The sequence below is a fragment of the Austrofundulus limnaeus genome, unplaced genomic scaffold (genome assembly GCF_001266775.1).
Source record: "Austrofundulus limnaeus strain Quisiro unplaced genomic scaffold, Austrofundulus_limnaeus-1.0 Scaffold80, whole genome shotgun sequence".
NCBI lineage: Eukaryota > Metazoa > Chordata > Actinopteri > Cyprinodontiformes > Rivulidae > Austrofundulus > Austrofundulus limnaeus.
This window is the reverse complement of record NW_013952482.1, coordinates 1,405,949-1,417,115: the sequence shown is the minus strand read 5'-3', so window position 1 is coordinate 1,417,115 and position 11,167 is coordinate 1,405,949. Positions and strand designations below refer to the sequence as shown.

Sequence of the window (11,167 nt, the reverse complement as noted above, 5' to 3'; positions counted from 1 at the left end):
ATACCATACCATACCATACCGTACCATACCATACCATACCATACAGTACCGTACCGTACAGTACCATACCATACCATACCATACAGTACCGCACATGCCACTTTTATTTATAAAGCACTGAAAACAGCACAAGGCCAGCCAAAATGCTGTAGAGTAGACAGACACAAACTAGTCACAATTTGGTGTAAGCCTCACTAAAATTAAAAGTAGTGGTACCAGGCTGTTTGCATCATCAACCTGTGTTTTTTTTTTCATGGAGGACGCAGAACCCATGATCCAGTTTTTTGTGTATCTGTTACGTAAAATATAAATCAAATGATTAAATTTGTCGTTAAGGGTCTGTTGATTTAGTAATTGTGATCTTTGTTTGTTTGTTTGTTTGTTTTCTGAATTGTGACAAAGTTCCTCGGAGCTCTGCTTCGATCTTGACCTGGCTGAAAAGGAGGGAGGGGACAGCTGCTGATCTCATGGTTGAAATCAACCAATTAGAGGCCTCAGAGGAGCTAACAGTGGTTGGATTCTTTCAGGTGAGTACTAGATATTTTACTTCTCTTTTTGGTGCTTTTTGAGACTTTAATGAAGTTTTAAACGGTCTCCATGTCTGTCTGGGTGTGTAGGAACTAAACCACGAGTACGTCCAGGAATTTTACGCAGCGGCCATCGAACTTCCTGACATCAGTTTTGCTGTGACGCAGAATGATGATGTCATCAGCAAATATGCGGTCACGCATGATGTCGTTCTGTTGCTCAAAAAWGTACTCAAACTCACAAAAATAAAAAGACTGTCAGTTTTTTATGTTTAAACTTAGAGGAATATGTTGTATTTAACTAAATGATAAACATATTTTTCAGCTTTGCTGTTTACAAAGCAACACTACATTGTAATTAGAAATATAAAGCTTTATGCAATATTTTTATGTGATTGCTCTGCCATCCATCTACTGTACTATATCAGTGTGACTGAATATATTTCTGTGTGCTGCAGTCTCAGCTCATCCAGAGTTACAGAATGAACCCTGAAACATCAAAAGAGGAGCTTATTGTCTTTATCTCCRTCTACCAGATGGACCTGGTCACGGAGTACAATGGGGAGGTAACTATAACTGGTGGAGTTTCACCTTCGAATATTTTAACAGCAACAGTTTTATGTAGTTCTTATGTGGATAGAATCAAAGAAATCACAGTCACATTTTTTAAAAATTCATTGTTTTGTTCCATCCACCCAGAACTCCACTTTAAACAGAGTTTGGGGCTCTGTGAGTGTGTAACTTTGACGTGTAATCTTGTCAAAATCATTGGTTCCACTTTGAGATAAAACATGTATTTTTGGACATTTGCTGAGTTTTCTGTCACTTGGACTTGCTAAAATATCCCCAAAGTGTTTAGAGTGTTGTTGTTTTTCTCCTTTTCTCCTCCTTCAGACAGCCTCTCAGATCTTAAGTTCCCCGGTGTTAAACCACGCACTCCTCTTTGTCAATAAGAGCTCTGAAGACTTTAAAGAGATTTTCTCTGCTTTCAGCAGTGCTGCAGAGGCATTCAGAATGAAGGTACACAACACACGCACACACAGAGGACTTTTATCTTTAATRCACAACTCTGACTCCTCCGCAGCTAAAGGCTTAACTGTAACCCTCAACCCAAAACCTAAAACCTGAAGCAACAAAGCTTGGGTTTTATTCAGATCTCTCAGTTTGGTGGTAACACAACAGTCAGACATATGAGCATTTAACACAACATATAGAAGGCAAAAGAATCAACATGGTAAATTAAGATTACCGGATTTAAACGTGTATTTAAGAGTATGAATGCAGAGGACATATTTTGATCTCTAGATGCAGAAAAGTGAACAGTTTAAGGTTTATATAAAAATAACAAGCCAAAAATAGAGTAAAGCATGTTTGAATGTGTTACCATTCCTATTCTCACCTGTGATCACAAATTCTGGGTAGTGAGTGAAAGWACAAGATTGCAGATACTGGTGGTCCAAAAGAGTTTTCTCCACAATGTAGCTGGGCTCTTCCTTAGAAACAAGGTGAGAAGTTCAGCAGTGTTGAATAAAGTACCTCAAAGTGATAGCTGAGTAAAAGTACAATTATTTTACCTTAAAATGCATTTGGTGAATGTTAAAGTTTCAACCAAGGATTTTACTTGAGTAAAAGTCTTGGTTGAAAGACTTTTACTCAAGTATTGAGTAAAAGCAAGCAGTTAGAATTTCCAAAATTACACATTTTTCACAGGACATTTTTCTAAACATCATAATGACTATAATGTTATATTAAAATGTTAATGTTGAAGACTTTGGGATACATTAGGTTCCCTGTTTCAGATGCAAATACACTTATACTGTGTATCTCTGCCACACCATCTTCATATGTCCTGGTGTAGTGTGAYGTGATTTGTGTCATGTGCAGGTGTGATGGATAATGCAAACTAATAGGGTGTCAGAATGATATATATTTATACTTCTCATMCAAACACAGGAAAATTTTGCAGGAGGCACAACTTATTTGTGTAGGTTTCTTTATATTTTTTAACAAAAAGCCGGAAAGAAAGCAAGCCAAAATGAAAAAAACAAAAACTAAAAAACTTAAATTAAAAAAATGTAGTGAGAATGTACAGGTAATTGTGTGAAAATGTAAGAAGTAGAAGTAAAAAAGTTTAATACAATTACTTAAGTACAGAAAACCTAAAATTTTCCTTAAATACAGTCATACTTCTGAAGTTCAGTTATCCAGGGGCAGACGTCTATAAAGTACTTGAAAGAAATAACTAAGTAAAAGTAAAATTACACGAACAGAAAATGACTGGTAAAAACAAATTTCACTGATGAGAAAACTACTCAAGYAAAAGTCAWAAAACTGTTCACAAAAACTGGGAAATTAAAAGTACTTTTACACACTCTCTAAGAAATAAACTGTTGAATTTACTGAACCAAACTGGTTCCACTAAGCCAGGTTGAGTAAATTGAGCAACATATGTATATTCTTTGCTCAGTTTAATCGACTAGGCTTAGTGGARCCAGATGATATGACTTTGTTGAGTAAATTCAACACTTCATTTTTAGAGTGCAGAAACATCTTCTTTCATGATGAGTTTGAACATATTTAATTTTGTAATGAGTAATTTGGTCTTACACTTTAAAGTAAAGAAGTAAAAATATGATTTTAGCTTTAAAATGTAACAAAAATAAAAGTAAAAGTAGCTATTCAGAAAAAACAGTTGGAAAAATTACAAATCCTCAAAAAAGTACTTAAGTACTGTAACGAAGTAAATGTACTTCTGTCCAGGGGAGACTCCAGAGTAGAGATGCTGCTCCTCCACATGGAGAGGAGCCAGTAAAGGTGGTTCAGGCATGTCTGTCTGGGAGGAGACCCCAGGGAAGACCCAGGAAAGGCTGTAGAGACTATGTCTGGCCTGGGAACACCTTGGAATCCTCCCAGRAGAGYTGAGAGAGGTGGCTRTGGAAAAAGAGGTCTGGACCCCCCTGCTCAAGCTGCTGCCCTCGTGACTCGATTATGCAGAAGATAATGGATAGATGGATGGATGGATGGATGGATGGATGGATGGATGGATGGATGGATGGATGGATGGATGGATGGATGGATGGAAGTTTTACCCATAAAATATTTTCAGAGTTTAAATCCTAAGCGTCTCTGTGTCTCAGATTCTGTTTGTTTTGGTGAACGTGGATGAATCTCGTAACGGCAGACTCATGGAGTACTTTCGGGTTCGGGACTACGAGGCCCCGCTCATCCGACTGGTCAACCTGACAGATCATGTCACTTACCACCTACCGTCTGAAACCCTGAATGTTGAGAACATCAAGCAGTTCTGTCAGTCCTACCTGGAGGGAAAGGCTAAGGTAACTCACTCATATGTTCCACAGCATGTGGCATGGCTGTTGGTGGGCTAGTTAGCCTGAGTGGTTTGTTTGATCAGCCCAAAATGCAGAGCGAGCCCATTCCTGAGGGGTGGGACGAGAAGCCTGTGAAGGAGCTGGTGGGGATGACACTGGAGCAAGTGGCCTTTAACCCCAACAGAACTGTTTTTGTCTTATTTTGTGAGTAAATTCTCCAAACTGCAAATGTTCAGAAGTGTCTACAACAGGCAAGATATTAACTGAACATGAGCTTTCTAATTTCTAGTCTACACACGCTGCAGATAGGAATGAATTTAGTCATGTTTCTCTCTTTGCTGCAACAGGCTGTTTATTGGTGTGTGTTTTGTGTCTCAGATCTGCCCTATAGTCAGAAATCCCGTGATTTGTTTCCTCTGTGGGAGGAACTGGCTGAAGCCTTCAAGGAGCGACAGGAAGTGGTTGTTGCTCGAATAGACGCCTCAGCTAATGACATAGACATGWCGATGCAGGGGGGCTACCCATCACTCTGTCTGTTTCCTGCTCTATATTCTGAGAGGGTAACGTCTTTAATGTTGATATTTGTAGAAATAAGAACATCGTTGTCTTTTTGATTTGTAATTTTTACATTGTAAATCATGTCTACTGTGTGTCTGTTAGATGGTGGTTTACACAGGGAATAGGAGTCTAAAAAGCTTGGTTAAGTTTGTAGATAAAGAAATGGAGAAAGCCAAAAAAGACAGAGTTAAGGTAAAACATTTTTATTCCTCAACTATCGGACAGTTTTAAGTTTTAAATATATGAATGTGAGAGCTGTCCTTTATATCTTTGATGAAAATAGAAGTCTGTGCTTTGTGCTTCCAGGAGGATGAAGACAGGAGGAAGTTTTTCGAAGCCGTAGAAGCTGAAGAAGCAGAAAAACAAAACAAAAACAAAGAAGAGCTTTGATAGAACTAAAGTGTAAAGGAAGTGTTTGTGTTTCATACCTTCTTAAATACCTTTTAATCTGTMATTTTAATTCAGAGATCAGATTTAATCTGTTCAGCTATTCTGTCTCAAACATTTTCAATTAGCAAATCAAATAAAAGCCTAAACTCCGACAACTACAACCCTTACATTCACTTAACACTTGTCTTTGTTGACTTGTCCACTTTGTTTTATTTCTTACTACCAAGAAAAGTGTAAAAGCGTAACAGCAGGGGCTGACCAGTTTCACAGTCCCACAGCATGATGCTGCCACCACCATGCTTCAATGTGGGCACGATACTTCAGTTTCATCTGACCACAGAATCTTCTTCAACATGTTTGGGGAAGAAATCCAGGAGCAAAGGCAGAAGAAAGGTGAAGAAAGGAAACAAGAGAGAGAAAAGATGTGCATGCCTTGGTTTTGAGGAACTAAAGGGGCGGAGTTCATAAGTTCCTCTGTCCAATCACAGGACCCAATGTCACGAGGAGGCGGTGACTCTACTGGGTTTCTAACCAATGAGGATGTAGGGTTTGTCTTTCTAAACTCAAAGAAACTGGGCCTTTCTATATTTAAATGTCTTTGCATATTTAACTAAAGGCAGTATWTAGTGGTAAATTATCATTTTGTTTCAAAGACAAATAAAATAAAAAACTAAAATCATATTAAAATACACCTTTAGTAGATAAAAAGATTCTTCAAAACAAAGAATACAAACATTAGTTTAGCTGTTTAACCTTTTTGGTCAGTAAGTAAACATATTTTTCAATGAAAGTAACACATGTATCAAAACAAGTTTCTAAATTTGCTAAAGATTTATTTCTACTTAGGTAAAGAAAACAGCTGTTAAATCATGAAATGAGGAAACATCTTGAGTTAAAAGCATGTTTCTTAAACATGAAAAGATGATACCACATAAATAATTTTAAAGGACTTTGTGTGTGTTACACGATTAAATGAATACTTAGGTGGTCTTGGACAGACATCTTGGATCTAAACAGAAAACATAAAGTTAATCAGTTCTTTTGCAGATATAAAACAGACATTTTGATACAGCAGACTGTATTTTTTTACAAAGAAAATCACAGTGAACAAAGAAAGTAATGGGGAAAGAAAACGTGCCGCTGTGGGAGAAAACATAAGTTTGGGACCCAGAATGTAAATTGATCAAAAAGTGACAGTTCTGACATTTTAGGAGGGATGGAGGCAAAGAGTCTGAGTCTTGACTTCAACGAAACAAAAACGTACATGGTGTCATCTCATACAGTTCTATCTATCCTGTATCAGTTCAATCTAGTAACCAGGACTGGTGGGCCAAATCAAAAGACTTGGCAGGCCAATTTTGGCCTGATGCCCCCACTTTGTGCACCTCTGGTATAGAACAAATAAAGAAAAGAAAAACAAGAAAAAAAAACAAGAAAGACATCATTAGCATTTATTTCTTCTGCTTACACTCTACTCACAACTATTTAATTAACTTTTTCTTAGAGACACATTTGATTGCAATCCAGCAAATCAGTAAAAGAAAGTAAACCTAAATCCATATTTTAATTAGAGAGTACAGAATTAAAGTTTATTACAGTATAGAAAAGACTGCAGCATTGTGACAAAAAGAGAAATGAYAAAAATAATTTACATTAAAAATTTTAACTTTGGGGCCAGATACATGCTGAGAGATGGCCAGATTTGGCCCGCAGACCTTGATTTTGAAACTCATGTTATTACAAGGTAGCCTGGGTCTTGTGTTAAGAAGTGACTCATTCTGCAACAACAGGATGTATCAGGTCCTATGTAGCAGGTAAGTAACAGGTCYCAGGCTCTCTCTGATGATCTCAGGGATGATCTTTCTGTGACGCTCGGTGTGACGGAGGCTGGAGGAGGACGCCGCCGCTCCGCGCTGCTCCTCACACCGACTCGTCTCGTTCTCTCAGCGGCCGCTCGGGCAGCACCAACCCCGGAGGGATGGAGGCAGCCGGCGCGTACGGCGCCAGGAAGGCCGGGAGCGTCCGCTTCGACCCAGTCGCCTTCTTCACGCATCCCCGCACCATCCTCCGCCTTCTGTCCTGGGTAAGCCTCCCCCTCCTCCTCATCCTCATCATCCTCTGCAATATGTTGGTCTCCATGGAGGGACGGGCCTTTAACTGACTGCAGCCCCTCTTTCTCCTCAACATCTGTCTGAGACTGATGCGTCGTTTACACTTAAATATTTATTCATCTGAAACGGACAGAAATCATTTTAGCCTGTTTGYGCTTTATCTGAGCTGACAAGAGCCTCCAACAAGAATCTAATCTTTGTTTCCTTTGTGATGCTGAGCAGCTGTGAGTCACCCCTCTGAAGGAACAAAAGCATCATGTTTGCTCACAAATCAGCTTCGTGTGTTTGCCAGGGGCTATGTAGAAATAACCATGAAACAAAACGTCAAAACTGGAGCATCATTACAATAAACAAATAAACAAACAAGCAAACACATGTGTGAATATATAATTAGATAATTGGGGCTGTGGTGGGGCTTTAACTAATAATGTATTTCATACAACATAAAAAAGCATCAAATATTTATTTGCAGTCTCTTCTTTTGTACTGGTAACCCCTAAAGAAAAGATGTGAATATTTACATCTCAAAACCAAGACCCAATTTGGCATTAAATATGCATATATACAAAAAATTTCACTCAGATAAGCTATTTTAATCCATTATCTTTACCTGCTTCTTCCTATGGGTTGTGGGGGTTGTAACTGTATTTTAATACAAAATAAAGATTATAGATAATATATTGTAGATATCCTACAGTTGCAGACTGTGCTGCAAGCAGTGTTAGCATCTGCTTTACAGTGTGAAGAATAAGTAAATGTGTCAGCACTCTAAAAATGAAATGTTGGATTTACTTAACCATGTTATGTTACCTGGTTCCACTTAACTGAGTTGAGTAAATTCAAAGCAACATACTCATGTTCTTTGGCTAAAAAACTGGTACATTGCTTTGAATTTACTCAACTCAGTTAAGTGGAACCAGGTAACATAACATGGTTAAGTAAATCCAWCATTTCATTTTTTACAGTGAGGTCACCAGTTTTACAAATATCCGGCAGATGGTTTTCATATGGAAGACTTTCCTTTTTTTTAGTTGGTATCAGTCAAATAAGGTTGGGTTTAAAGTGTCTGTGAWGTGCATTTTTCTACAAATATAAAAAATAGATTAATAATTAATAAATAGAAAACACTTAAATACTTTTAAAAAATGGTGTATATTTGTGTGGTGTCAAAGGAGAACTCCCTAGTCTTCTTTATAYGGGTAAAAAAAACAAAAACCAACAAGTGAATGGCCAAGTTGTTTAAAAAATCTTTAATATGGTGAAACAATGCATTGTGGGGGCAGCAATACTGATGCTTTCTTCTGGATAAAAAGATGAAAACTGCCTGGATTATAGCAGTTCTTCACAAGTCTGTGTTGTTATTGTAGCAATGCTCTGTTTACATTTCTCTTGATCGTCACAAAAGAGCAGAGAGGGTCTTTTCAGAAACATTAGTGAATAAYAATCTCAACAACTGTTCATCTCAGCAKCAAGAACTATTTTTACAATTAATGCTGTCTTTTCGATAATGCATTTGTTTTTTTTTTTCATGTAATTTGATATAGTAGACACTTTAAAGCATTTATATGAAAACATGCTACTTTATTCTTTGTTTTGTTGTTCTTCCAACTTATCCCTCTGTGGAAAGAAGGGGCATCTACTATAAATTATTTTGCCAAATTTCCCACTAATGAGCACTGTTGAGGGACTTCAGTTGATCTTTGTAAATTAAACTAAAAAATATGATCATATATTTTTATGTTGTTGCAAGAAACATTTGTAAGAACAAAAATAATAAATAATTTATAAGAAAACAAGCATACTGGTTGTTGAGATTCACGAGTATATTTCAAAGAGTAAGTTTCTGACACTTTTTTGTGGTTTAAAAGCTGAAATGTGGGGACAACGGTTCTAAATTATGACCTGCAGCTAAAATAACAGGAAATTTATTTTCACAGCCATCTCAAACAAACACATTTGTCACAGCAATTTTTTTTTCTGCATATATCAAAACCAAGTCTTTACAGAAGCGACATCCACGCTCACCAGAAAACCAAACCAAACAAAAACCAGTGTCTTTCTGATAACTTTGTTTTGTACCTTTTTACACGATGCTGTGTCTGATCTGACACTCTGCCAGGAGAAGTGATTTATAAAACGAACAGAGCTCTTCAGATTTGCATATCTAAATGTATCTGTCTGAATCTGTGTGCAATTAAAGCATTTCCCATCTCAGGTGTCATGTCTATAAGAATTACCTGAAAATACATTTGAATGCATTAACCTTTTCATAATCATGGCGTGACCACAATGACAGGTACAACACTGTGACTTTCCCACCTGTCTCCTCCTGCAGGTCTTCTCCATCGTGGTGTTCAGCTGCATCGTGAACGAGGGCTACATCAACATCGGCAGCGAGCGTTTGCTCTGCGTCTTCAACAACAACGCAGACGCCTGTAACTACGTCGTTACCGTGGGCGTGGCCTGCTTCCTTGGCAGTGTCTGCTTCCTGGTTCTGGATGTTTACTTCCCCTCCATGAGCAACATCAAGGACMGAAAGCGTGCTGTGATGTTGGACCTCATCTTCTCTGGTACTGAATGAACACAGCGGCAGTAGCAGACATTCTTCTAAACTCAGTTCCAAACTACTCAAGTCAATTTGTAAGAATAAGACAAAGAAAATGTATTTGCATTAGAAAAGGAAGATTGATGAYGGCTTAAAGTCTAAAAACAGAAAACATGAACGGTCCGTGGAAAGATCTAACAGTTGTGTTTTCCTCCTGCAGGCCTGGCCAGTTTCCTGTGGTTTGTTGGCTTCTGTTTTCTGGCCAATCAGTGGCAAGCGACGTCTCCAGATGAGCTCCCATTGGCCCAGGGCGCGGATGCTGCCAGAGCCACTATCGCCTTCAGCTTCTTTTCTATTCTCACCTGGGTCTGTTTGTTTTTTCACGCTGTCCTTTTTCTGTCCACATGACYATGAGTGTTCATTATGTGTCCAGCTGTGTCCTCTGGTATGAGTGAGTGAGTCTCTGCTGGCCATTTAAAAGCCCTTACGTTCTGAAGGTTGTGCAGAGCTTTGCCTACAACCTCTCCCATCATCTCCATAGTCTAATTTTTACCATCTGTTACTGAACCTATTACAGAGCGGATTTAGTTATTTTTCTAYAATATATCAGCCCAGGGACCCATGTCAATTTGTACACATTCTTACCTGTGCTACCGTTGACTTTTCAGATCCAGCTTTTAATCATAGTCCACAAACTTCCATTGAAAAGTCTGGGTCCARATTTTAACTGTTGATTTAAGGTGATGTTGAAGTCAATAATTCATCCCCTTAGCACCACAGTATGATGGTACCACCACCATGCTTGGCTGCTATATTGTTCTTCAGTTTTAAAGCTTCACCATGGTTCCTTCAAACATAGTTTGTCTCTGTGGCCACATTGTTCAATCTGTGTCTCATCCGATCAAAACAACTTTTCTGCAAAATGCCCCGGGGTTATCCAGTTGCAAACAGGTGTTGATTTTGGAACAGGGGCTGTTTTCTTGGCCGGCAGCCTCTTGGTTCATGGGGATGTAAAACTGGCTTCACTGCGGATGTGACCAATAGTAGTTTTCATTTCAGGGTGGGCTTGAGCCGTGGTGGTTCCTGACATTTTCCTGAACATCCTAACCTGCTTTCATCTGAGAGGCCAAGTTAAAAGACATTCAGCACCATTTATTAAACTATTTCTATAAAGATATAATGTTTGAGCATGCTTTGACCCTGTGTGGACCAGAGAAAATTTGTTGTACATATAAACTTGTGCACCTGATTTTTGGTTTTAAAGGAATTGTTGTTTCATAACTGCACCCAGGAAACAAAATGGTTAAAAAGCCTAAAAAATAACATTCATGTTCATGATGAGTGTAATGTAAACTTTTTACATAAGCCGTGTACTTTTGAAACCTGAAAAACTTGGGCAATTTCTGCCCATTAGAAACATTATTCTTTAAAGGGGCAATATCATGTAAAATCAACGTTTTTGAGTTTTATATCATGTTATAGTGTTATACTTTCATAAAAAACATGTCCAAAGCCTTGCTTTGACTCATGCATGCATGTTTGAGAAATCCTGCAGTATTTTTAGGCAGCCATGCCGAGGAGCAAAACGACAGGTGGGGACCAGAAACACCTTTTGATACCAGAAACACCCCTGGGACGTGTCTTTAAACCGAACTTCCTCATGGCAGAGCATACACACACACACACACACACACACACACACACACA

The 11,167-nt window shown here is 38.4% G+C and overlaps 2 protein-coding genes across 3 annotated transcripts in view; both read left to right on the top strand.

Moving 5' to 3' along the window:
• The window catches only part of zgc:136472 (protein disulfide-isomerase), a 7,055-nt gene extending 2,084 nt beyond the window's left edge, over positions 1-4,971 (top strand). For both annotated transcript variants that reach the window (XM_014011431.1, XM_014011432.1), the window contains exons 3-11: positions 403-527; positions 618-755; positions 986-1,093; positions 1,422-1,547; positions 3,665-3,862; positions 3,940-4,060; positions 4,235-4,416; positions 4,517-4,606; positions 4,721-4,971. In XM_014011431.1, the coding sequence (XP_013866885.1) occupies positions 403-527; positions 618-755; positions 986-1,093; positions 1,422-1,547; positions 3,665-3,862; positions 3,940-4,060; positions 4,235-4,416; positions 4,517-4,606; positions 4,721-4,804 (1,172 nt within the window). In that variant the 3' untranslated portion in view covers positions 4,805-4,971. The remainder of the gene's footprint in view (positions 1-402; positions 528-617; positions 756-985; positions 1,094-1,421; positions 1,548-3,664; positions 3,863-3,939; positions 4,061-4,234; positions 4,417-4,516; positions 4,607-4,720) is intronic.
• A 1,682-nt stretch (positions 4,972-6,653) lies between these two features.
• Positions 6,654-11,167, top strand: part of LOC106519669 (synaptogyrin-3) — a 6,113-nt gene continuing 1,599 nt past the window's right edge. The window contains exons 1-3 of the mRNA XM_014011430.1: positions 6,654-6,887; positions 9,251-9,485; positions 9,681-9,826. Of these exons, the coding sequence (XP_013866884.1) occupies positions 6,783-6,887; positions 9,251-9,485; positions 9,681-9,826 (486 nt within the window). The 5' untranslated portion in view covers positions 6,654-6,782. The remainder of the gene's footprint in view (positions 6,888-9,250; positions 9,486-9,680; positions 9,827-11,167) is intronic.